Source organism: Talaromyces marneffei, chromosome 8 (genome assembly GCF_009556855.1).
Source record: "Talaromyces marneffei chromosome 8, complete sequence".
Classification (NCBI taxonomy): Eukaryota; Fungi; Ascomycota; class Eurotiomycetes; order Eurotiales; family Trichocomaceae; genus Talaromyces; species Talaromyces marneffei.
The window spans coordinates 414,904-441,147 of record NC_072355.1 but is presented as its reverse complement, the minus strand read 5'-3'; the positions used below and the strand labels follow the sequence as shown (position 1 = coordinate 441,147).

General features: G+C 45.6%; 10 protein-coding genes across 10 annotated transcripts; 5 read left to right on the top strand and 5 right to left on the bottom strand.

Moving 5' to 3' along the window:
* Positions 1 to 120: 120 nt before the first annotated feature.
* On the bottom strand, positions 121 to 2,004 carry EYB26_009507 (uncharacterized protein; the record flags this gene model as incomplete). The annotated part of the gene is made up of 2 exons (XM_054268757.1): positions 121 to 1,892; positions 1,959 to 2,004. The coding sequence occupies 2 exons, from the start codon at positions 2,002 to 2,004 to the stop codon at positions 121 to 123; spliced, it is 1,818 nt and encodes a 605-aa protein (XP_054124732.1).
* Positions 2,005 to 4,213: 2,209 nt separating this feature from the next.
* Positions 4,214 to 5,006, top strand: EYB26_009506 (uncharacterized protein; the record flags this gene model as incomplete). Its single annotated transcript, XM_054268756.1, has 2 exons — positions 4,214 to 4,704; positions 4,757 to 5,006. The coding sequence occupies 2 exons, from the start codon at positions 4,214 to 4,216 to the stop codon at positions 5,004 to 5,006; spliced, it is 741 nt and encodes a 246-aa protein (XP_054124731.1).
* Positions 5,007 to 5,770: 764 nt separating this feature from the next.
* EYB26_009505 (uncharacterized protein) lies at positions 5,771 to 6,469 on the top strand (the record flags this gene model as incomplete). Its single annotated transcript, XM_054268755.1, has 1 exon — positions 5,771 to 6,469. The coding sequence occupies one exon, from the start codon at positions 5,771 to 5,773 to the stop codon at positions 6,467 to 6,469; it is 699 nt and encodes a 232-aa protein (XP_054124730.1).
* A 660-nt stretch (positions 6,470 to 7,129) lies between these two features.
* On the top strand, positions 7,130 to 7,387 carry EYB26_009504 (uncharacterized protein; the record flags this gene model as incomplete). The annotated part of the gene is made up of 1 exon (XM_054268754.1): positions 7,130 to 7,387. One exon carries the CDS (start codon positions 7,130 to 7,132, stop codon positions 7,385 to 7,387), a length of 258 nt encoding a protein of 85 aa, XP_054124729.1.
* Positions 7,388 to 7,837: 450 nt separating this feature from the next.
* On the bottom strand, positions 7,838 to 10,282 carry EYB26_009503 (uncharacterized protein; the record flags this gene model as incomplete). Its single annotated transcript, XM_054268753.1, has 1 exon — positions 7,838 to 10,282. The coding sequence occupies one exon, from the start codon at positions 10,280 to 10,282 to the stop codon at positions 7,838 to 7,840; it is 2,445 nt and encodes an 814-aa protein (XP_054124728.1).
* A 2,140-nt stretch (positions 10,283 to 12,422) lies between these two features.
* EYB26_009502 (uncharacterized protein) lies at positions 12,423 to 13,923 on the top strand (the record flags this gene model as incomplete). Its single annotated transcript, XM_054268752.1, has 6 exons — positions 12,423 to 12,593; positions 12,675 to 12,711; positions 12,806 to 12,888; positions 12,939 to 13,274; positions 13,361 to 13,428; positions 13,515 to 13,923. 6 exons carry the CDS (start codon positions 12,423 to 12,425, stop codon positions 13,921 to 13,923), a joined length of 1,104 nt encoding a protein of 367 aa, XP_054124727.1.
* Positions 13,924 to 17,611: 3,688 nt separating this feature from the next.
* EYB26_009501 (uncharacterized protein) lies at positions 17,612 to 18,838 on the top strand (the record flags this gene model as incomplete). Its single annotated transcript, XM_054268751.1, has 1 exon — positions 17,612 to 18,838. The coding sequence occupies one exon, from the start codon at positions 17,612 to 17,614 to the stop codon at positions 18,836 to 18,838; it is 1,227 nt and encodes a 408-aa protein (XP_054124726.1).
* A 227-nt stretch (positions 18,839 to 19,065) lies between these two features.
* Positions 19,066 to 20,007, bottom strand: EYB26_009500 (uncharacterized protein; the record flags this gene model as incomplete). The annotated part of the gene is made up of 6 exons (XM_054268750.1): positions 19,066 to 19,126; positions 19,183 to 19,261; positions 19,326 to 19,492; positions 19,550 to 19,788; positions 19,845 to 19,878; positions 19,934 to 20,007. The coding sequence occupies 6 exons, from the start codon at positions 20,005 to 20,007 to the stop codon at positions 19,066 to 19,068; spliced, it is 654 nt and encodes a 217-aa protein (XP_054124725.1).
* Positions 20,008 to 20,031: 24 nt separating this feature from the next.
* EYB26_009499 (uncharacterized protein) lies at positions 20,032 to 21,161 on the bottom strand (the record flags this gene model as incomplete). Its single annotated transcript, XM_054268749.1, has 4 exons — positions 20,032 to 20,199; positions 20,270 to 20,612; positions 20,692 to 20,778; positions 20,854 to 21,161. 4 exons carry the CDS (start codon positions 21,159 to 21,161, stop codon positions 20,032 to 20,034), a joined length of 906 nt encoding a protein of 301 aa, XP_054124724.1.
* A 2,144-nt stretch (positions 21,162 to 23,305) lies between these two features.
* Positions 23,306 to 25,488, bottom strand: EYB26_009498 (uncharacterized protein; the record flags this gene model as incomplete). The annotated part of the gene is made up of 2 exons (XM_054268748.1): positions 23,306 to 24,391; positions 24,442 to 25,488. 2 exons carry the CDS (start codon positions 25,486 to 25,488, stop codon positions 23,306 to 23,308), a joined length of 2,133 nt encoding a protein of 710 aa, XP_054124723.1.
* Positions 25,489 to 26,244: the final 756 nt, after the last annotated feature.

Here is a 26,244-nt window from a genome sequence, read left to right as displayed (position 1 = left end):
TTGGTGTCTAAGATTCATTTCATTTTATTTAATTGTCAATCATGAAAAGTCAAGATTATTGAAATCTATAGACATCTATAGACATCTATCCTTGCGTGACACTCTCTAATGTTTACAAGACTAGTTATCATTTACAAATCCTTCTTCCCTTCCCAATATCTCCCCAAACTCCTCCACCAACCCCCTATAATCCTCCACCCCATACGCCTCCACCCACTCCTTGAGCTTTGTCTCCTTCCTCTGCTGCCTCAACCCCACATCCTTAAGGAGCAAATCAATATACGGCATAGCATCAAACACAAAATCCGGCCTCCGATTTCCATGCCCCCCAACACCATAACGCCATTTACAGTATTGAGTGTGCAGGGCCGTTGACCACTCCAAATTCCCCTTTGTTCCTAATGGTAGTGTCATGGAGGTAGGGTGGTAGAAGTACGCTGCTATCCATAAGGCCTGGGCTTGGGTTATGAGCATTGTCGAGGCTGTTGTGGCCATGCCCAAGAATGCGATGGAGCGGGAGGAGGCGAGGCGTGGTGTGCAGGGAATTAGGAAGCGGTAGAGCCGTGTAGGATGAGATGTTGCTTCTGTTTTTGGGTCGGGGCTTTCTTTTATCATGGGGTGGTAGTCAGTATTGAATGCCGGCTGGGTCTTGAGACGCGGTAGTTGTCGCAAGATGTGTTCGTCTGCTTGTTGGATTAGGTCTGCTGGTAATGGATCCTCTGCAGTCGGAAACCCAAGCTCTCTTTGAGTCTCAGCAGGAAAGTTGATGCTCGGCGTCGTCCTCCATCCAGTACAACATACAATCCCATCTGACTCCAAAACTTCGCTAGTCGACAGATGCACCGCACCCTCAGACAACCGTTCAACATTTGCGATATGTACCTTCACTTTGCCCTCCCTCACCAACTCGAAGAAATTCCGGTTATAATTGAGTATGCTCAACCCCGAGGCCACCCACAACGGCTCAACCCACGGTTTCAACTTGGCCGTCTCTGGATGCGAGTCATATTTGTTGAGAGTTTTCACATCATTCCCAATGATAGCCCAAAACGCATCAACGATTTTCCTGCCTATCCAAGTAGAGTGTAGAAAAGACCGAATACCGACGTACCCATCTTCAGCACCCCAAATACAAGGGCTGAACCAGGTAAGTAGTCGGACTGTCATAAGTTTCTCAAGGAATTTCTTGAGAGGAGTGACAAGGGCCGGACACATCCATATGGGTCCGTGGCCAGAAGCGCGAATGATCATGTCGACGGGCGTGTTGTATGTTTCTGCGATGGTGTAGGCGGCGTCAAAGGCCGATTTTGCGCTACCGAAGACTGTTATCCTCTTGCCCCCTTGGGGCGCGTTTTGGGATTTGTCGAAGAGTTCGGGTTCGTATTTGTGTAGATCCACGCAATGGAACATCGGCCTCTTGAACGTCTCCTGGTCTGGGAATAGGCGTTCCGGGAAATAAGGCTGCGATGTTTGACCCGTCGCAACAATCAACTTCTTTGCGCGAATCGTCGCCTTTATTGAAGTAGAAAGATCCTCAACTTCAACTTCCCAAGACGATGCCTCGCCATCCCTCCGCTCAACGACACTCTCCACCTTTTTCCCTAATCTGATATACCCCCTCAACGCAAACTCATCCACATAAGCCTCTAGATAATCATGCACTTCTTTCCCGGGTATATGCTCCTTTGGCTTTACATCAGAGCTGATGTGACTGCGCATAGGGAAATCACTGAATTCATAGCTGCCCAGGACATGATTCGTTTTCAGGTCCGTGTAGAGCCGTTCCTGGGCCCATACGCCGCCGATAGAAGGTTGGTTCTCGAGAAGGGCGATTGACAAGGAAGATTTTGAGAGGGTGATGATTGTGCGGAGGACGCAGAGGCCGGATATTCCTATCAATTCATTCTGTCAATAAACATTGAACATCAGATGGAATGGTTAGCGAATGGTTTTCGTACCACCACCGACGATAACCAGATCTAGCTCCTCGGTTTGGGAAGCCATTGTATATGTTCCTCGTCAAAACTGTGGCTATTCAATCAAATTTGAGTATGAGTTGGAAAAAGGTCTTGTCAAGAAATGCGGTCAAAATAAACGTTTCTTTTCAAAGACCCTATCATATCCCTCGCGTCGGGCTTGTGCAACGTATGCAACTACAGCGCACAAACCTATAATTACCTAGGCACGGTCGAGAAATTACTAAATTAGCGGTTAGACGGAAATTAATGCGTCTGTGTCTATATCCATATTGAGGAAAGTGTACCTGTAACCAACTCCTAGGGTTGTGAGGGGAAATTTTTTGTGGAGAACTACTAACTTGCTGTTAGGTAGGGCCTAGGGTATAAGGAGTGTTGTTTCATATGGGCTAGTTACTACGTAGTTAGTATGAAGCAGACGGGACCGATTTACCACTACGAATGGATGTCTAGGGTTTTGCATATTCAAAGTAGTAAGATGATAACTTATGTCATTTACAATGATGAAAGGCGCAAAGTCTTTGCTATCTCTTGGTTGACGGCCATCTACATCGTGCTAGCTTTTGGTCGGTTGCCTAGGTTGGATCTATCACATTCGTCTACCAGTACATAGCTTACTGTAGTTTTTGTGTTAAAATATATTTATAGTGTCTCCTGGAGTCTGTGGGCATTCACAACTGGACGATTATTGAATCGACCGGATCGACTGGTCGAATCGGTGGACGGGTACACACGAAGCAGATTGCAGAGACTTGGATTGCTAGAGGGCCAGCTCCGTGAGGATATCGTGCATACGAGGTTCAGCGTCAATCGATCTCTCTCTACGACCGGGGCCGCTTGTACTAGTGCCGTCTGGGTCACGTCGTGTACTTGCACTGATCGATTTGTAGAAGAACCTGGCATAATTCCCCCAGTAATTGGCGGCATACTCTACGAGAGGAGAATCAGTTACCAAGTCAAGGAGCTCTCCCATGTTGTAAGATCGTCGATCAAATGGGAATTCATCGAGACAGAGATACGTGAGACACGAGATGACAATATTAGTGTCGGTGTTAGGGAACCTTAAAGAGCGTATGCTTTCAACGTATTATTCTATCGTAGAATGATGCCTCGGCTCCGCAGGTCAGCCCTGACTAAACCAGCACAAGTGGAAATAAGAAGGTCTTCCAGAAGCAAGGTAAGCTCACAGTCGTTTATTTCTAGTGATAATGCGTACTGAATGTCCTTTAGAAGAGGTTGTCGTTTGTAGGAAGTCCAGGCAATGGCTCGTTCCACAAGCCGTCTGACGCCGGGACCTCAATTCTGGCCATAGCTTTGTCGTACGTTTCCGTTATAGCGTGTTCTAGCCTTGAGGTGATCGCTTATATTTCCGTGGTCTTGGTTTCTTGTCGAGAACACTATTAAACTGATAGCCGCCAAGCTCGTACTAAGCTTTGAGCGGGTTCACAGCAGTCTATACACGTAGTAGACGCATTAGTGGCCGATTTAAAACCCCTGTTGGTTGAAACTCTCCAACAGAGTGACGGGTTCTAAAAATTGGACGGTCGTTTCTTTCATCGTCCAGAAAATGACATACTACCTCGATGCTCCTTTAACCGAGGTACGGAAAGCGGCGAATGCCTTAAGCGCACGATGTGGCGGTGCAATGCTCTTCGATCTGCTACGTCACCGCCACATCTCATACCACATGCAAACGCTCCACATTCCATCTGCAGAACAAAAGCCACCGATCAATAGTGCAGCCCAACAAAACCTAATCCCAGGCCTCCGCGCTCAAAACGGAAGCTCGAGATGCAGCAAAAAGCTAAAAACGTCAAAGAGTCAACAGGAAAAAATTGAAAAAAAAAAAGAGATAAACAGGGCTCGTGACATCATGAGTGGGGTGCTTAAGCCACGTTCGATGCTTAATATCCACAAAAGGGGTGCTTTGACTACATTTCTAGCCAATTAGACGACGACACACCGTATAGCTTCGTAGATCCCCTGTGGCTCGTGTACTCTTAGTATATCGGCCACTGGGAGAGAAAACCAGATTTTGAGGGTCTGTGGGCGATGCTAGGTACGAAGATCTGTGCCGAGAGGTCGGTCTGGTGGCTATAAATTATTTATTAGGCTGCCTATCTAAATTTTTTTTTTTTTCATCTTATAATCAGTGCATCCTACAGATCCCTACCACTACAACTTCATCTTCTGTACACACTTCCAGACTACCATCCAATCCCTTGAGCACAAGCAACATGGGTCTCGGTGGCCTCCTCCTCCGCATCTTCGCCAATGGCATCCGCGTCCTCCAATTCCTCGCCGGCGTCGTCATGCTTGGCATCTTCTCCTACTTCCTCGCCGTGCTGACCAACCACCACCTCCCCATTGCGACATGGATCCGCGCCGTCGAGGGTATTGCTGGCGCTGCTACCCTCTACACCTTACTAGCATCAATCTTAACCACCTGTCTCGCTGGCCACACGTTCTTTGGTGCGGTGGGCATGTTTCTTGATGTCTGCTTCGTCGGTGGCATGGTCGCGATCGCTGTTATGACTCGTGACGGAACTCAGACTTGCTCGGGCTATGTTACTACGCCGTTGGGTAATGGAGCGTCGGACTCGAAAGCGTCAGGGTATGGAAGTGATGGTTTTGGATTCGGAAGTGGTGAGACGATTACCTATCTGCCCAATTTGGGTTTGGCGTGTCGATTGGAGAAGACCGTTTTTGCTGTCTCCATCATTTCTATGTAAGTCAACCCTGTACCTTGAGAGTTACTTTCAGTATACTGACGAATATAGCTTCCTATTCCTCGTCTCTGTGTCCATCGCCATCCCCATGGTCCGCAGCCACCATCGCGAGAAGCGTTTTGGTCCTTCCCCGGCCAACGGATACACCTCTGGATCTGCTCGTCGCCTCGGCTTCTGGCGTCGCAACAAGGCTACCAACCCTGATGCTGCTGCTGTTGATACTATTCCTGGTCACCCTACTCCCGGTGAAGTTGAGAGTGGCTATAAGCCAGAGACTGCCGGCAACAACACTACCTTCTAGACGAGTACACTCGATTTTGCAAAGGGGGTAAGGATATGTTCGCTGAAAGAGGTTGGATTGCTGTGGCTGGTAAATGAACGAATGAATTCAACGAATTGATCTGAAGATAATACGATGTGAGCCGAGTACGAAATAGGTTGCTGGTATATTGTCTATATACATATACACTACATAATACACTACATAATACACTTAATAATTTACATTGATTGACTTCATATCTATATCCTTAAGTGAACCTCTTCATTCAAAAAGATACAAGTATTATGCCTGCTCAGGTCGGTCTATATCAAGTCGGTATCCCCATCTAGGTATCAACAAAGCCCTAATTATGGATGGCTATAATTGGCATCATTGAAGTCTGGGCTAACAACTTGCATTCTCCCTTTCGTAAAATCTTTCTTGATTAGATTATGTGAATTACCCTTTCATCTCTAGAAAATGATGGAATATAATTTGCACAAATACCTGAATAAAAAAAATAGCTGCCTTAGGCTTCACCGTGAACACCATTGATGACCCTTACAATGAAAGGACGAGATCAGATGGAACAATGCAGGATTTCACCTGTCTAGATGATTACAAACCTGCAGCTGGTCAGTATAAATTTGACTATTTTCCTCATCTGGAACTCTTACCTGCTTGCAGAAAAACCATCTCTTAGACATCGATTCAGAGCAAACACATCACTACAACATCAACAATAGCAACCAAACTGGTCTCAAAGCAACAAAGCAATCAACCATCCATCCATCAAGCTGAAGATGGAGCAATCCTCCGACGACAAACGCTCACAAACCGCCCAAAATTCCACGGAAACAAGAGACCCTGCCTATCTTTACCCCGAAACATTTAGAGGCGACAACCTCACTTGGGCAAAAAAACTCAGATCTCCGGTGCGCTCAAACGAGTGGTCTGCCTCGATGCGAACGCCTGTACCCGCTGTGGTAGTAGATTTGAGAAAACCAACTGCCTCCGACGACAGCGACAACAACGATAGTGACGATGAGGATGATGACGAGGAGGGGAATGCTGAAGAGGAAATCACAGAGTTAGACTCCTCAACCCCCAAAGCCTCTCAATATCCTTACCGTCCACGGGGTCCCCTTCCTACATTCGCCAACGAAGAAGAAGAAGAAGAAGAAGAAGCACAGGGAGAGTATCGCTATAATTATCATTGTCGAAAGAACTCAGTCTCATCGACGAGAACAATCAAACCTACAAAACAGTCATCACAGCCATCACAGGCAGAGCACCGTGAACAGGATGTGCTTGATGCTATGATCGATGAATTGTCGCGCAGTCAACGAGAGGAAAGCGAATTGGGGTATGAGGACGATGTCGTCACAGAACGCGGCCTGTATCTGAAGGCGGCGAGAAGTTTGAGGAAGGAACGGAGGAAGGCGATGGATTATTTTGATGATGATAATGATGGGAGAGGAAAGGGGGAGGGTGATTCTTAGTCGCTGGGTGAAGGGACTATGGGAAGGGGAAAGATAGGAAATGTAGAGCGAGGATCGGATTTGAATTGGTTGCTTATTTTGGTGCATAGCGGGGCTTTTTTGGTGGTGCACATGTTCATGACTTAGTGATTAGCTTTTTACCATAATGATGGACGGAATTGATGATTAAATTATTTCTGGATGAATCAAGTCACTTCTAGTATGGTAGATGCCTAAAAGACGACCGTTAGGGCAAAAATGGACATGTGATGTGTATCCTGCTTTTCCTCATTTAAGACTGACTCCGTTATTGCAGACGAACGATTAATTATTTGGGTTACACTTATACCAGATACATTTGGATGATTGATGCAATCAATACAGGAACTCCAGATTCAGTCTATAATTGGTGTTTTAGAATCATCGGTTGGGCAACCCCTGACCCAATTACTGACTACCTCGACAGTGTCATATACTTACTGTACATGACTCAACACTATGAATTCATTTTTGGACTGAATATCGATATAAATAAGGTTAAAGAACCCATTATGGTTTCTTTTTTTCTTCTTTTCTCCCCTGTTATTTCTTTTTAAAAAATCATATATCACATAGCCCAAAAATTCAACCCTGCCAGATATTTTTACTCCAAAGATATTACGGACCACGAATACAACAATCATGTCATCATCATCCACAAAATCCCTGGGCACACAATCCCTTAACCAAAAGGGGAGCAGCAGCAGCAGCAGCAATACCTACACGAAGCAGGCGATAACTCCCGACGCTGTCGGAGAGGAAGACGAGCTTGACCTAAATTGGATACAGAAGAAGTATACAGAGTTGCAAGAGAAGGGAATCCCCGAGAAGGAGCAAACGAGGAAAAAACAGTGGGATGACATGGAGGAAATTGATAGTTTCCGTCTGGCGGCTGACTAGGTCATGATTCTGAGATGGATTCTGATTTGCATGTCGGAATATATAATGGCTATTAGTCCCTGATTTCCTGCTACTCCTCATTACGGCCTGGGGATTGGTTGATGTTCTGAGGGAGGCTGTTGATCTTGAAGGTTTATCTATGCATTCTACATTCCTTTGATTGTGGTCGTATTCTCAAATTGGAAGCCGGCTTCCAAGCTTGTTCTAAGTGCGTATATAGATAGATGGATCAATCGAGTCTTACATTGACTCCTGACACTCCAGTCGTTTCCACTAAATTACAAGACAGTAGTTCCCGGGTAGTAGGTGTTACATTTCATGGACATGAATAGAACCAGCCAAACGGTGTAGTATCCTAGGTATAGCAGACATGTATATGCATATATACATATCTACATCAAAAACTAGGTCATATATAGCAAGACAAGCAATCATATCTCATCACATCATTCACCACTTCCCACCCTTCTCATCCTCAATCCCATTCCCATTCCTCTTATCGTTCTCCTTGTCCTTTTTCATGGCATTCTCCACAAGCCACACCGTAATATCCTGCACATCACTCCCAACTCTCCAACTACCCAGCAAAACACCATAATCCGACAGTATCTGCCGTGCACGTTCCCAGCGCCGTTTCCACAACTCTTCGCGCTTGTTGAGGACGGGTGCTGGTGGTTCAGGGTAGTCGTAGTAGGCCGAGGAATTGATGGCGTTGTTATTTGCGGTGTTTGGTCGGGTAGTTGCTGTACTTGTGAAGCTTGAGAATGTGTTTTGGCGGGATGGTAGGCGCGATGGTGGGGCTGGGGGAGGAGTGTTGTTGATGGGTTTTCGGTCGTCTGCATTTGATGCGTTGGTTGATGCTGCGCCTCGACGTGTTGGAGGGACCGGTGGTGGCGTGCCGCGTTTTGATAGGGATTTCGATGTGTCAGGCGGAGTAGATGAGGTATCATGCTTGAACGATAGATGGCTCAATGAACCCAAGGTGTCCTTGGTAGACGGTAGGTTGTTATATACTTCCATCGCTATATTCTTCACTGCCTCGGTATAGGTCTCATTTGCCGGTTTGCGTTGTGGTAGGGGAGGTGGCTTCTTTTCTGAGTCGCTCGAAGTAGACGCCAAATTTAATGGTTTGTTAGGAAGAGGCGGGGCAGGTTTGCGTCGTATAGTATCTGCAGAGTTCTCTATATTCTGTATAGGCATTGTGGCTGCCGTTCGTAGACCTAGCGGTTTGGAAGGCTTAATAGGGGGTCCCTTTGCGGTAGGCTTGTCTGCTGGCTCCATCACATCATCACCAAAAGAGTTGTCCTCAAAAGTCATCAAATCGCCATTGTTGATGGTATGCGCATATGACGGTTTCCTTGGCGGGAGTGGTGGTTTCTTTTCAACAGGTTCCGATGAAGGTGTAGAATAGCCAGACCATCTCTGAGCAGCGAACGACTGGTCAAAGAATTCCTTCTTTTCCGTTGTTGTAACATCACGAATGAAGACGCCGAGGATCTTGCCCGGGTTCTGTTGAACCAATTCCGTATAAACTTCAAGATCTGCCTCGCCACTGTCACCGACGAGAATGAACTTGCGCTTAGGAAAATCTCGCATGATTTTGTCCAGGGACATCCGTTTTCGTTCTGCAGTAGGCTCAAAAATTCCCTGCAACATACCACTGTACTGCTTCAAGTGAAAAGATCCATTTGGCAATCCGGCAATCTTAAAGAAGAGTTTCAACTGCGGATAAAGCTGCCATGGAGAATTGGACACATAATGTATCCCAACTCCCATATCATATAACTTGCCATACCATTCTCTCACTCCCTGGATTGTGAGATCGTTGAAGTCTCGTAGAAAAGTATTCCAAAACACTTCTCTTGCGCCACTGGTAATAGCAGTATGTTTGATCGTATCATCAATATCGCTAATCAAGCTGACACCTGTTGGCTCGAGGATCTTGACTTCATCCGTGACGGACAAAGACTCGTTGGCGAGGACTCGCAGATGTGTAGGAACAAAATCTAGAGCAGCTCTGGTATTGAAATGTCCCGATTCGTTGGTTATTGTAGTTCTCGATTGGCTTTGCTGGTCATTGTAAAAGAAGAGTGTGACGGGAGTGTCAACAGATGGATTGTGCATGAACGGTTTCAATCTGTTCATCAGATTTGTATTCAAGGCCGTCATATCGTTCTTATCAGGTGATAACGGATTGCTCGACGAACGAATGATACGTTTTGGTAGATCAGAGTCGCTATCCACCTGCGCGTGGTTGGCCCTCCATACCGCGTCTGCGTTTTGTTCGCCCTTGTCTATAAGGTTCTGCGCCTCCCGGTTGGCGTCTTCTTCTTCTCGTTTTGCAGCATGTCGCTCGACAGGATGGTTGAGAGGGACGGTTGGTGCTGGGATATCACTCAACTTCCTCGCAAGCGCGACCATAAGCCGTTGCTTACGATTCATAGGTCCATGTTGCGGAGTATATATCCATCCTCGTACATCGACATCCACAATCGCATTATTATCCTCGTATTTTTCCCATTCTTCGCGCCAATAGTCTTCATCACCAGTGGCGCTTGATTGGCCAATCCTATCATCCGAGCCGGGTGATGGCTGAGATTGAGCAGACCTTCCATTCGTTTTGCTCCTCTTCACATGTCTCTTCGCATAGCTGGGAAAAAGCAGCATTTCCTCCTTTCCAGATGTAACATCATCATCTGGAAACGCCCCCGGAGCATCCACAACTCTCTCGTTATAGGACTCTTGCAATTTTTGAGACAATTGACTTTGATATGTCTGGCGAATCTCATTTGCAGCCTTCAGATAACCCATCATTTTTTGTCTCCGAGACCCAGGCTCGCGACCCGAATAATCGCTACCCCATCCCTCCGAGCTATACCCGCCAAAGCGTGACATTATTTTTCCAGGATTGCTCCTATCCACATTCTTGAGCGCCCGACTCACAGCGCGCGACGTCAAGCCGCGCCCTGGCGGAGGAAGAAGAAGACCTGCCCTCCGTTTCCAATTCAGCGCCCGCAAAAGCGACCAGATATTCCCACCAATACGACGACCTCCAAGCACCCCACTTCTCCTTCGTCGCAGCCTCTCCTGCCTCTTGACGATGGCCCGATAGAGACGTGCTTGCGCTCGATGACGGAAATGCGCGAGTGTTTCGTGTCGGAAGGTCCAGAGGTTAGCCCGTATCCGACGACGGGTGCGAGGAAAAGATAATGCTCGGAGTATGCGAATTACAGAGTTGTCGCCTCTATGATTGCGCCAGGACCGAGGCTGACTGGTGAAGAATGGAGGGAGTACTGACCGTAAAGTCGATCTCCGTGGGAAGAGGGGTGGCGTTCTTCGCCAACAGCCGAAAAATGGAGGTCTGTGAGCCAGGGTTTTTGATTTCGAAAATTATAGCTAGTATGGGGTCCAATCCCTTCCACTAGACGGAATATGGAAGAACAGATGGTTTTGGATAGATTGTGGTTGATCTTGGGATGAATGTTGATATTGATGTCACGTCTGACGCTAACGATTAAGTGGGTCCACTTTGCTAGCTTAAATTTTATGCCTGAGGCAGCAAGCACTTTAGCCCTAAGCGACAGGTGTGGATGGGTCCTACAAAGCACCTGCTAACACGGGGGTCTATTTTATAAGGATCGAATATAGTACCAGTCTTCAGGGTATGTATCGGATGTTTTAATCCTTTGAAGTATCGCTCTGACTTTGCGTGCTATTCAACATTCGTCCGTCTGCACCCGAGCAAACTTTACCAGAGCTGCAAAGACACCGCGAACTCTAGGGATGGTCTTTCTCTGTTTGCACCCCAAACAACCAATACCGCAAACATCTCAAATTTGACAGCCAGATTTGGTTTAACGTAGGACTGTTTGCTAATCTACCTAATGTAGATCGCTGCTAAAAGGCGACCCAACCGCACAGTCCCATCTTAACACGAAGCGTTGACGTGCAGACACAGCCTCGTCAACTGGCAAACATCACTTGCTAATTAAATAGAATATTGTACTAGATCTCGTGCTGTCGGATACCTTACCAGACGGTGAAAGGCATGATGATCACTCAACATTTTCCTGCCTTATTATATTGCTTCATTCTACCAATTCCAGAGGAAAGGTTGACACTTGAAGATCAAATTGCTATACATCGCACCATTTTCCCAAAGGAGTTCTGGAACCCAATTCGAGCGAACGAAAATCTCACCTTCGCTACTATGTTCTAAACATGCCCTAAAGTTTCGTCCTCAGCCGAGCTAATTCCAACTATAGAAACTCATTCCAAGTCGACTTATAGCCAGGAGTTTATCGACGGCCGGCACAAACTGTAGGCAGAATGATTGTGGGTTAAACATGATAAGGTTGTAAACATAATCGAGCATACCAGGAAAAGCAAAGTACCGCCAGTGACGAATATAGAAAGCTAGAACGCCTAAAATACCTTGAACCCGGCTGTGATTATCGTTTTGGAAGTGGCATGTCGAGCTTCGGAATTATTGTCACTCCGCGCTCATTCGGACCATCCACCGCCGCCAATTTTTGTGATCTAGAATGTATTAATTTTTAGTAGGAGCACGGGACTACACGGACTTTTCTACTGAGGAGAGGGGGAAGAAAAGCAATTCACCGGTGCCGCATGAGCGATACCTGAGAATATCAACAAGATATTTGACTCCATATTCCACAAATTCAGCGATTCACCTCTGTCTCAAACCCTCCCATGATCTTCATTAGAATAGTTCACCATAATCCCAACTGCATAAATCCAAGCAGCCCGAAATAGTGTTACACAAGCCAACACCTACGCTGCAGTCCATTCGGCAAGGATAGTATGGATCACCTGGTTTACGAAACATGCATAGTAGTTAGGTAACTAGTCGAACAATATTAATCTTATTTGGTTTGAAGCTTTCACTGCCTCCCCGGAATCCACATGCTTCTATATTAGGATGGGGTTTAGATAAATTGAAATCTACCTAGAAGGTTATTTTGCCGTTCTCGCTTCTCGTTCTCACAGACTTCAAGAAACACGGCACTCAAAGATGTCACAAGACAGTCGACTTCCTTTCACGTTTATCACTCGGGGAGAGTTCATGGTTGCTGCCATAGTGCTGCCGGCTGTATGTGTGTTTCTGGTGGCTATGCGATTCGTAACGCGTCGGATAGCTAAACAAGTTGTGGGAGTCGACGATTGGATGTCTCTGGTCGCGATGGTAAGTTATGGTTATTGATGTCAGATTATAACTGCCTATGACTATAGTTTAGAGTTGACTGAAGCCATGAATATACGGCAGTTCCTGGTAGTAGGCATGGGAGTTTGTCTTGCAATTGGTTCGTCAATGCGTTGATGTTTTCGATTCCACAGCTATTTTCAAACCTGCTTCATCGATATATGTTTTGGTTCCCGTCTAATCCATAATTACAGTTGAATTGCAGCATGTAATAAATCGGCCAACACCGTTGCCTAATGGAAGTGATTCGCAAAATCCTTCTATTCAAAATACCGAGGTAAGTCAATCCCCAGAATATCAAGCCTCTCAGCTGAATAGTGGTTATAGTCTTATACTAAGATTGAATTATATTATCAAATTCTGATGATTATTGCCTACGCTTTCGTCAAACTCAGCATTGTCTTCTTCTATCGCCGGCTCTTCTTTGTCCTGAGATGGTCGGCTTTTGACATCATCTCCCTGGCATGCATAGTGATAATCATTATTTGGGCACTAACCTCTTTTTTCTTATTTCTATTTATTTGCCAATCCAAGATCTATCTACAATGGGGACCTCTTCCCGAAGACCAGGACCAGTGCGGAGACTTCTTTGCCGTGGAGTTGGGGCTCGTGATTTCGGACTTGGTTACAGACATTATCGTATTAACGTTACCAATGCCTATCGTGCGTTTAGCTTTTCTATCCATCAGGATTGTCTTCACGGACGAAGCAAAGAACCGGTTCAGGATTCTAATTTTGGCAAAAATCAGATTTGGCGGCTGAGACTACACTGGTCTCACAAACTAAGAATTAGTCTGGTGTTCATGCTTGGACTCGTGTAAGTCTGTATCTTCTACAACCCGAATCTTCCTCTTTGAAGATATTGAAAAAGTTAAGATGGCTAACTGATTCATTGCTCACAAGTGCAACCGCTGCTTCCATTACACGGATGATAATCTTCCTCATTGTCTCCTACGGGAGTTTCGACTCGGATTACGATCTCAACCAAACCAAAAGAGCCATGTTTTATTGGAGCATGATTGAAGAAGGTCTCGGTCTGATCAGCTCTTGTTTGCCAGTGCTTAGTCCCCTGTTGAGAAGGATCAAATTCCCCAAAAGTGCGCATAAGCCTCTCAAGAAACTTGGAACCTTGGGTTTGTCTTCTAAGAGAACCGGACATTTTTCAAGATTGAAAAAGAGAGAAGAGATACCAGAGAAGAATATTGACCATAAAAAGACCACTAAAATATTGGATATCAACTGGGTAGGGCTATCACTGGAAGCACACGAGGTTGCAGAACAGCCTAGGGATATGCTTGGTTCGGCCACTTGATACTATGGAAGTGAGTTGTACATAAGGGAGATGAAGAACCTCCGAAAAGAAAGAGACGATAAATAGTATGGCATCTATCGACTTTTCGATCCATCCTTGACTGAATGCTTCGCCAGGTACGAGGCGATCTTGGACTATGTCAAGTGAGCTCTATTTTCTGGTCATTTTCCGTAGCTAAATATGAGTGCAAAAGTGATCGACGATATGGCCCAGATGGTGTCTATGAATGCTACATCTGTTAGTCTGGGTTTGACGTACTCCTTATCAATTACTTTCTTTAGAGTTGTATACCAAAGGTGTGCATATTGCAATACGCGTCTTGATCCAAAGGCTGTATTCCATGATTTGGGACGTTTCACAAATATTCTTGTATCCATTTGCCTCGTCACCAGCTCAGCACGAATGTGCTACGCATAGCTGCATATGCATGTGTACACCGATGCACCGAGGGGTGAGTGCATATACCCAGAGTGCTGGGTCAAAGAAAAGGGTAAAGGAAAAGAAAAGAAAAGATAGGCAGGACGGGGGACAGTTGCCGGTTATCCGGAGATGCTCGCTTTGATACGGAATCTGGCCATCTCATCCTAGACTCGAAACAGATCGGCACAGGGTTATCTTTCATCATTATAAAACTCATCCGCCGCCCTATTACACTACCATATCACCCTTTGTGCTGGAGAAGAAAAGTGATATGGGCTCTGCAGATATACGTGGAGGACACCCGGAGGCTGGGGCTAGCCACCCAGAAGCGAACAAGTGTAATCAGTCACATGAGCAACATTTGCCCATCATATAAAATATTTGTAAAACTTCTATCAGCAGATGTAAGTTTTCTGAGGGCGTGACTTTGTCTTCTTTCCAGCTAGGCGTTATTGGTTCTATTGATTGACGGCGACATCAGCTACTGACGACTTCATGGACTTCTACTTCGTGAGATCAGCTCTGATGAGAAATGCACAACTCAATCCCAGAACTATATACAGCATAAAAAATAGTGTAGAACTCCATGCATCCAGAACCATTGGTATCTCTGGCACTGGAAATCGATCGATGAGTTGCGTTGCTCCAACTGATCCAATCAAGAAAGATCGGCACCACTCTCATCAGAGGCAGTTACCGGTCCTAAAGAATGCAAACGTGTTGTCTGATCGTTTTGTAATATTGTCTGAAATAGTCTTACAAAGATGAGGTTCTGTTCTAAAGCGATAACACTAATAGGGGCATCCCGATCCGGAAGCAATGTCTGAACCACGTAGCTAGGCTGTCCAAATCCAAAGCCAATCAATCTGTACTACGTAGTGGGTAGCTAGCTTGGATCTGAAAACGTGAGTGGGACGTGTAATGTATTGTATTGCGTGTGTCTATCTAAGAAGAAATTAACTAGTTAGTTAACTATGGACCTAGATCTATCTTAATTATAACAGTACTGTATTAAGTTATATTAAACTTAGCTAAACTTTACCGTATACAGATTTCTTAAATTATAAATAAGAATAATTAAGTAAATAAAGTAATAATAGGTTAGTCAATATCTTAGAAGTCCTTAAATATAACTAAGATAAAAAGAGACATGGTAGATGCGCTTCAGCTGCTGGAGATAGCATGTTGAACACTTGAAGAAGCACCTTCAAGCTAGCCTACTAATGAAATTACTGACCTACGAGCATCTGCTATGATACTGACAGATGAGATGATGTATATATTCAAAAAGTAATCATGTATGGGCTCTAAGGAGACACAGCATATATATTAGGACATGTGGAAATGAAGAGCTCAAAGCTACAATCTGTGTTCCTGGGCAATACTCTTTATTGACAAAACCTGAGAAATGAAATCTGCCCAGATGCGTGCCCAAGGGCCGCCGTACCGTCTCTCACTGCTGAAAATAATGGTCGATAGGGAGGGTGAAGCCCTAGAACCTTTCTGCCATGGAGAGCAATCCATTGATTATCTAAGATAAGCACCTGCATTCGGGCCTTCGCCTCGATAAAAATGCCTTTGCCGTATGATGAATCGATGCTTAGGGATCCCGGATTTGTTTCCAGAAATGGACCCTCTTTGGAAAATCTTAGGTCAGTAATAACGCCTTCTATGTGTAGCGTCCGTTGCAGGGTGCCGGTCGCCGTATCCCAGAGCTTGACTGTCTTATCGTGGGAACCCGAGGCCAGCAATTGCCCGTCTGGTGAGAATGCCGCCGACTGCACCCAGCTTTCATGGCCCTCAAGCGTCTCCAATTCTACACTCCAATCTTCCTCGACCGTTGGCAACCTGCATATCCAACTAGGCAGCTTTTTGTCAAACTTATTTCTAATTATTGATTTTGTTGGAGCAAACATAAGTCCTGAACAGTACAGCTGAAGAGGCGAAGTATCAGCTATATATCTATTTTTCAGGAGAAATCGTCTTGCATCATGTAGAAAGTCTGATATTCTAGAGTTTTTATCGTTCTGGATATTCAGTATTCATAGTCGCAGAAAATCTTTCTAGGAACTTACTTGTATGAGTGACTGCAATTTCTCAATTACTCCCACTACCTCAGGTGCAAAACCCATAAATGCCTATTACTTCTATCCAGTGAAGGAAATGCTCCTGGAGGAATAATAAAGCACTATTTATCTCAGCCACCGGGTCTTTGCATTGTGCCAGATGCTGTACCCAATAACGACATGAGTATTGCAATTCTGGTTGTAGATGCTGGTTGATAGAATCGGTATCAATCTCTATGCGCTGTGTACCATCACTTGATAAATTTCAGATATTCCCTCTCAAACTGTGCTGCATGACCTCTAGGCATTGTAAGGTGAGATTTTGATGGGCGTCTTTCTCATCCACCCAGGATAAACTGCCATATTTTTTCTTGGAATCTAGAAGGAAATCCATGAAGGATAAATGGTAGAAGCCGGACTGGTATATCCAAATTGTCGAGAATATCGAGAATTGAGTAGAGCAGATCCAATCTATTGTTTTCACATCGTCTGTTTTCATATTCAGATGATGTTGGGCGACGGCGTCGACTGACAGCGGGGATAGCTGTAAAATAACGTCTATCAGATCATATTACCTACATCGGCTCAAACAATCAGAATAACCGCCAGATATGCGACAATATTGGATTATATAGCTATGTACTCCATAGGATTCGTAGAATATGAATTATGACAGGGAACATACAGTAGTCAGGTTTAGGAATCGGGCCATAGGTTTATCAATTCGATCGTAGATTTATCACTCCCCATATTTTGAATGATATTCTATCGGAAATATTCTAGGCGCGCCATCGTATTTGAATACCAAGCCATGGGTGTTTATTTAAGTCACCTAACTTAGTTAACTATATCTTGCTAGTTGTAACGGGAGGCACACAGCCACGAGAACGGGATTTTGGTCGAGTCCGACGGGGTGCTCAAGACGTAATTTTGCATCTGATAAGTTTCGTGCCAGCCCCCATCTCGCCATGGAACTTTCTCACATATTCTCATGTCCTGACCAAGATGATTTGTTGCTCTTTCTTTTCAAATGCATCACGTGCCGACACTACATTCGCTAGATCAATTACAGGTAGAGCGAATAATCTCGACTCGGCTGCACGGCATCTTTTCTTAATCGTCACGAACCCCACCACTATTGGATCGGATAAGAGCACGAGACGATCTCAGATAGAGACAAAAGACATATAAGGAGAAAGAAAATGAGTACCAAGCTCCGTGCAGCGTGCGATAATTGTCATCGGGCAAAGGTACGGTGTTCGGGCCAGTTGCCGTGTCAAGGGTGCCTCAACACCGGCGCCCTGTGTTTCTTCAGTCTTTCAGACCAACTCGGACGTCCGAAGGGGACCAAAAATCGAAGCTCAGAAGAAAGCCGGAAGAGATCCAATACCGGTACCAGCAAAGCTGCTGCCGCCGCTAAAAGAGCAAATAACAATAAGCGGCCTGGACCCTTATCGAATAACAAAGACTCCTCTATCAGCTGTCAACCAGCTACTACTGCTACTACGGCTTCTGCTAATATTACCCCTGATATTAATGACCATGAATTGAATGGGTCGAGTTCCGGAGACAGCTACAGAGAAGGATTTGATTTTCTAAACTCACATAACACTCATGCGCCGTTCGATGGCTCGTTACACATTACTCCTAATGATTCCGACTTCTCAAACTTATTATGGACGACTGACACCGGTGTTGATTTTGTGCATGAACTTGGATTATCGAATGAAAACGAGGTCATGCTAGATCCGATTTCAGCCCTCTCAACCGTACCACCAATGGATACATTACTGGGCAAGCAACCCGCTAGCACAACAAACTCGTGCGCGTGTATGCAGCAACAGGTCGATCTACTATTCAAATCAAAAATTCTGAACAATTCCCAACCAGGAAACAACAATGCCTCTAATAACGATGGGTCGGTCGTTTCGATCGACGTCGCCCTAGCCCTCGTAGAGGAAGGCATGAAAGCATGGCAGACGCCGATAATGTGCACCTCATGTCGATGTAACGATGACCAAGAAGTCATACTCCTGGCATTCATGAGTATCCAAGCCGTCACTCGGTACTTCCAGCGTCTGTTGATAAGGAACCGATCCCAATTAAGCGGCACACCACCACGCCACGTTGACCCTGGCCAGTGCCCCGCCAGGACTCAGATGACGATTGGCGCTTTCCAAGTTCAGGGCGAAGACCGGTTGCTCTTATTGAAAACACTTGTCCTCAACACCGTGCGGAAGCTTAGTTGGATCTTGACTTCGTTGCGAAAGATACTTGAAGAGAAAGTTGCTCGCTTTCCGCCACATGAGACGGCTGCTGGCGATACGACACATTCCGTGTTGCATGGTGATGTTTGTTATACCCAGCATATGTTCAATGGGCTTGCTGGCTCCTTGCAATCGATACAAGATTTTTTGAGTCATCCTTGATAGCGCAGGGATTTATAGAATGATAACTACCTCTTTTGTTCATAACATTTCTCTTCAAAATTTATCACGTTTCCTCTCTTTGTTTGTCTCTTCTCCGGACGGCCGTGAGACCCGTTTCTATGTTTATCAACTAGTTTTCTTCACATTTCAATTGAATTAATGAAGCCCATCCTCCGGTCCAACTGATCTAGAACCTTGACCTCCCTAGGCCATGGGATAAATACTGCTCAGAGACTCTTGGCAGATCGTTTCCCTCTTGCACGAAGTTTCTTGCCATAAATATAGAATCTGTATCATGATATTTGTTAGTCATATGAACTGGGTGAAAGAAAGGGGTAACTAACAAGAACGGAATTGGTATCATGGCTGCCGCAATAAAGCCTAGTACACTACAAGCCCAACCAATGCAAAGATTGGTGACCACTTATTATCGATGAGTAAAACGTATAGGTATATTGAGTATAATGAGAGCATGAAGAAGACTCACTAGCATTAGCAAACAGCGGAAATGCCCCAGCGAGCACACTTCGCATCAACATGTTTGCAGCGAGAGCACTGGCGGCGAGCATAAGGTATACGTCGACAAGATAACTAATCGAACTCTGGAAGATAGTGAAGAACCCAAGGCCGATACATGCGCCGCCGATGCAGAACCTTTCATCACATTGAGTATATTCCAAAGACAAACGAGAATTGGGACTTTTTTCTTACGCTATCCAATGAATTGATCGATCAGATGTCCAGCCGATAATGAACAGACCACCGGAAAAGAAAAATGATCCAATCATCATCGAGACAAGTCGAGCTTCAGGTACGGGCTTATTGTTGTTCGCGATGAGGCGTTTGACGTAGAATGTCTGGCTCCACATCAAGACGATTGCTGCAAAGAATAGTCCAATCAATATTCCCAGGAAGGGGAGAGATCCGACGACACTATTCCAACCTCGTACCTACGCGAAGGTTAGAATCGATAAATTCACCCCTCGTTTCTGAAACAGGGGCTTACTTCTTCAAATTCGATAGGAAAGATAGCAATCGTGCTAAAATCTTGTTAGCTTTTCAATCATGTTATGAGACAGTGTACATAGAACATACAGGTAGATAATCGCATAAACGAATGATGCATAAAGATTGATCATGAAGCAGATTGGATCAATCAGCATCTCCATGGGGACGAGCAAATATGAGCGCACCTAAGACTTGAGGCTCTGGTCGTTTTCCTGGTGTTTTGAATGTAATGCCCAATTTCCAGTCAACTTGCGCAATCTGTTGGCCTTTCGAGTAAGCAAGATTGGAGGGTAGCTTTCCTCAATATAGAAAATATCGGCCGCCATGATAGCGAGTAATAGAATACCGGTGAGCTATTCCAAAATCACAAATAAGACACTTCCGTTTTCCCCTTCTTTCAGTGAGTCGGAGAGGGATCCATACGTATTCTCCCCAACGCCATCCATCATGCTCCAGGTTGACCACTAAAGCTCCACCCACAAGAGGCGCGAGCAGAGGGCCTGCAACGACTGCCATTCCATAAGTGAGAAGCGCCGCGCCTCTGTGTTGTGGTGGCCATATATCTGCTAATACACCCCCGGTGTTGCAAAGAGGAGCAGATCCACCGATACCAGCGAAAAATCTTGTAATGAGAACCGTTTGTGTGTCCTTTGCTGTTGCGGTGCCGAAGGAGAAGATCGCGCACATGAAGAATGGGATCAAGACAGAGATCTTCCGGCCGTATGCTTCTGAAACAGGTGCGAAGAGGAGAGGACCGAAGGCATTTCTAAAGACAGATTCAGTATTGTTAGACTATTTCTCTCTCTTTGTTGTTGTTGTTGTAGGTGGATAGCGTAAAAGTTTACCCCAACAAGTAAAACGTCATTCCCAATAACGCAACTTCACTACTAACATCAAATTGCGCTTCTATCTGCGTAATTCCAGAATTATATCTGCAAACAACACATTGGATGTCAGAAATTCTCTTGTTGATGCTGGATATTGCATAAATTCAAGAAGGATATTACATTGTGCTTGCCCAAGTGGAGCCCATAGTTGTGAAGCTGTAAAGAGCGGTGGTAATGAGCTTCTTTCGCATCGGCCAATTAACAGGTCGGTACGGGTCATCTGGACCTTCGAAATCGACAATATTCGGGTCATTATTGTTGCCAGTCAATGGAGCAGAAGGTGCTACTACAACTTTCGAAGGTGACTGAGCTTTCTCGTCAACTTCGGCATTGAAACCTCCCAATTTCGACTCGTCAGGAGCTAATGATTCTTCATGATCTGAAGTGTTCCCGCCGACTGTTGAATCTGGAGTTGTTGCTGAAGACATTTCTTTTTGTATCAAGGAGATTGGATCCTGGCCGGAAGAAAATGCCCCTTGGAATGTCTGTATTTGTATCGTAATACTGTGAGATACCAGAAATGACTTTTCTAGTTTGATGAAGAGTAGAAGAAAAAAGACCGAGGATTGTTTTAGATAAGAGAGAAAAGAAAAGCTCAAGATAAATGGACTCGGTACTCGGCAACTACCCTTGTCACTGTCTAACTAAATACTACGTTATTTAATATTATTAATCAAGAGCCTGTCGATAATATCGATCATGCTACTGCACAGTATGCATTGCATAAAGTTTGTCTGTTCTATCTTGGTTCGGCCTCAAAACGCTATACAAAGCATTCCGAAACGTGACCTCACAAGCCCTAATCTCTAGATATCTTCTCCCCTTCGTCACAATATATCCGCGTAGTTGCAAATCTCCAGACTTAGTCACTACGTTTAAAAGGAATCCTTTTCCTGCGAAATTACTTTGATATTTTGATTTTTTTCTTATTGTTCTCTTGCAAGATATTTCAGACCATTGAAATCAAGAGCATAAGAAGTAATCGCCGGCGCTAGACAGGGGTCAAGGATTAGCGCCACCGGCACTTTATCTCAACCTTTTGCATATTTCGTAGATTTTTCTGAATTTCTATCAATGTTTCCGGAGAATTTTTGCTTATTGTCCCTTTCGGTGCATTCTTAAGTTGGGATCTGAATGGCAGAAATATTGACTTTGTTGATATTGAGTTGATATGCTTCATGGCTAGCCCTGATGTTAGTCGCATCGAAAGCACCCCCCAGCCTAGCTTGGTCCCATGCTCAGATTGGTAAATACCTCCTCCAATCTTTGAGTAGTAACCGACCTCATAAGGCTGTATTTACCAACGGACTATATGAGCTTCAAGAATCCGTGGGTATGCGGTGTTTAAAAGATACTCAGTAAAGGAGGCACGGCGCTCCCTAATACAATGTCAGCACCCTATTGTCAGTTTGATGAGGGTTGGCTTGCATGTGACTAGTCACCAAGTCTGAGGCACAGGTCAAAATGAATTGCAGCAGTTCCTTGAGGGTCAGTCATCTTATATTTCGACAGTAGCATTATCTCTACCCGTGCCGCAGGCGCGACCTCACCCTCCGTAAGCTACTGGCATCGGGTTCAGTTGCTAAGAGGATCAAGGTCTGGGATATGTGTAACTCATGCAGGCAAGGTAAAAAGCATTCTGTTTTCCAATTTTTTATTTTCTTCTTCTAAAGCAATGTAGCAAGACCAAGATCTTCGGAACGCAAGCGCAGGAAGTACTGTAATGCTCCTCAGTGTTTGTTACAGTATCTTTCAAGGTTGGATGGATCTTGATGTAAGAATCACTATATTGGATGACGAAGTTATGTCTATGACAGCCAATTGTTAAGAACACATCACCATTCATCATCGTGATATGGCGTCGTTCGTCATTCAACCCAGAGGGTAGCCTTCTACCATTTTGATCATGTCGTACTTGAAAAGGAGGCTTCCTTGCGCCGCACTGCCCAATTCTGCATCGTAGTGCTTTAGAGTATAGTTATCTCCGAAATATTTGGCCTGGTTCTTTAAAGATGCTCGTTCTGTAATTTGGCCTTATTCCTTGCGTGAGGCCAGATACGCACCCAGCATCCTGGAAAACATGCTGGACCACACCGCGTTTACACGGGTGGGTAAAAACGGAAGGAAGCAACAGTCAGAGAGTCAAATGGCTAAAACACCCTGCACGGAGCAGGGACATGTTCGTAATTCAACATGCATGCATCAAATCATGAGACTGTAGGTATCCAAGACCCTGAACTACATGACTCGTGCTGGGCTGTACACATTCAAATGAGCACAAACGCCACGCCCGCCAAGCCTGGAAGAACCGGTCTTAGCGTTGGTATATACATACTATGTATGTGGTCCGTGCCCATGAGGCTTTCGATCAAATTGGATCAATATAAATGGAGTCCAGTTCTAGATTCTGATACGTCTCACATAGAACGGCTCGTAAAGCTGAAAATGATTTAGATCTTCTATCAACTCATCCAAACGCCGTTTACACAGCCCAGTCGTCACGTCATATACATATATATATAAAGAATCGTGATACTAATACAGTTATGAAAAGAGATATAGAATCTCAAGTCTAAGCAGAATCATCTTCTGCGTAGTTGACCTTTTTCGCTCGTCGGCTGCGACGTGTCGGTGTAGACGTCGTAGTAGATAGTGTAGGTGACGGATCAGACGAAGGATCAGAAGACTTGCTCTGTGCGCCTTCTGAATTGTTTTCAGAGCTTGAAGTGGACTCGATACTCGCTTCGGATTTTCTCCGCTTTCTAGGTGTCGCTTTCTTCGTGGCCTTCTTCGTGGCTTTCTTAGCCTTTGGCGAATCTTTCATTTTCGCCTTCGTCTTAGAAGGTGACTTCTTCGGCCTCAGCCACTCCTCACAACCGGGAGGCCAATATACCTGCCTCTCCGGTCCTCCCATACCAACCTCCTCCAACGGGATACTCGGCGATGGCGGCGTCAACTGCGCCAAATCAATAAAATCGCCAGACTTTTTCGTCTTTTTTGGCGGTTTCCACGGCTTATTCTCATCTTCGCGGACGTGTGGTACCAGCTCGCCAATCAGTTCGTGGCCTGGTAACTTGTATTTGCGCATTAATTCAAAAACGGCTTGCTCTTTGTCCTTGGCTTCGATCATAAGATCCATTGTGGGATCGCAGGGTGGTAAGTTGTATACTCGAGTGTTATGTTTGCGTCGTTGCCGAGGCGTGATTGCTGTAGGCTCTGGTTCGGAGTAGTGCATTTTCTGGGTTATGCCCTTTCGGGTCCATGTTGCACGTATCCGGTCGTAGAGTTGCATGATATCGAGGGTTCCCTCGCGGAGTTTATCCGAGTCGAATATGATATTGTGATGGTGATAGTCGAGGACAAGCGGGATATTCAGTTCTTCGCATATTGGCAGTAGGTCGTGAACGGACCAGCTGACGTCGTCGTTTTCAAGCACAATACGGTTTTTGATATCTTGCGACAAACCTTTGTAGTTCTCGCGAAATCTGTCCAAGGTTGCTGCCTTGTCGCCAAAAACGCCGCCCATGTGTAGAATCATGACGGCGTCTCGGTTCTGTTGTGGGGGTAGTTTGAGTAGTCGTAGCAGCTCGGAATGAAATTCAAGATCTCGAATAGAGCTTTCAATGACTTCTTTCCGGGGTGATCCCAATTGAGTGAACTATTCATATCAGCATGTACATCAGCCAGTAAAGATGGTGATGATCCTACCTGACCCGGATGCATCGTTAACCGATGGCCCAACTCAGCAGCCACTCGTCCAGCCTCAGCCAACACCTCCGAAGCAAACGGCGCCAATTTATATCCATATATCTCATGGCTCGCAAAGGGGAACATCTCGCTACTCAGTCGCAGAAATTTGATTCCATATTTATCATTCCATCGCAGCATCTTTACGATATCCCGCGCGTTCGCTAACCCCAGCGCCTCGACGTACGCTTGTCCGCGCGCATGGTCCGCGGGTTGTTTGCGATCGGGCCGGTTCTTGGTCGCATGGAACGGTTGCGAGGGGTCTTGTAATGGATGTCGATTTTCTAGTATCGACGCTATCCGACATGTTCGGGAACTAAAGACTGGTGGATTGGCGTATCGTAGGTAGGTGCAGAGACAGGCGTAGCCTAATCTGCCTTTCCAGGGCAGTGGCAGGTAATCACTATTCACCGGAGGGGGTCGCTCTAAAGCTTCCTTGACCTCCTCAACCTCTGCAGGCACATCTTCATCCGACTCGGGATCTAGCAACGCTGCCTTTTTCTTGCTCAGACTCGGCACGGATTCCAGAACATTATTGATGGCTGATAATGAAGAACTGGTACTGGTCGATATCGTAGCCGCGGGGGGTGTGGTCATCGTGGTAGCGGTGGCGCTCGAGGTATGTAGGGCGCGGGTTGTTCTGACAGCAGCCACTCGCGTGGTTGACCGAGCCACGATCATGCCAACCGTTCGATTTGCCGCTTGCCAACGGGTTGTTGCGACGACAGCGTTGCGATGCAAGAAGGCATTTGTAGAATTTGAGATCGACGTAGCTTGGCCAACGAGTCGCAGTCCTGACGTGGGGCTAGCAAAGACGACGAAGTCTTTGGTTACCATGCTCGGGGATTTTGCTTTCGCCACTGCTGCCATTGCGTGGCCTCTCTGCAGTTGAGAGAGCTGTCGAAGTGCCTGGCGATCATGACGCGCGTATTCCACGACTTTGGAGATACGCAAGGCATGGTGACGATCAAAGGGTCCCGGCCAGCGATGGGGTGGGAGAGGCTTCATTCATGAGATGAATCTGTTGATTTCAGCGAGAAGATGAAAATATCTTGAAACGACGTCACATCTTTGTCGCGTTGATTTTCTAAGTGGATGGATGGAAGCATCAACTGAAAGCGGAGGTATCATTCGCGGGTACCTAACCATCGGTAATCTGCGCGTCTTGGGCTAGCGCGTTCAATAATCTACCGTATTAAGTAACTACTACTCATCGAATGACTTGAGATCGAGCGTTTTTAGTCGCACAATAACTTAAGGTGTTCTATGCTTATGGAACTGTGTCCCTTCTCCTTGAACAAAATCGATAATTAAAGACAAAAGAAGAGGTGAAATGCTGGGGCGACGAGTCATCTAGTTTACGGTAATGGTCTCTTCACCGACTTTACTACATCAGCTGCCTGGATGGAATTCCCATCGGAATACCATCCTGAATGAGAAACGACATGTCCCATCCGTTTCACGCTTCAATTGACTCGACCTCTAAAATAAGATCTACCGCATCGTCACGATCTGCGGACGAAGTCTATCGACATGTAAATCGTTGCCCCCAAGAATCGCGAAACTTGATTCGAACAGCGCATAATCTCCTCTTGACCCTGGGCATTTGTGTAGAATACTACCCCAGTGGATGCTGTTTCCATCGTATCCCCCCTGATGAAGCATCGCCAATGCACTTATGGCCTGTCATTCTGTGCGGAGTAGAGAGGCATTGGTCTGAAGAAGAAGAATAGAAAAACCATGCCTTCTATTCATAGAGCGCAG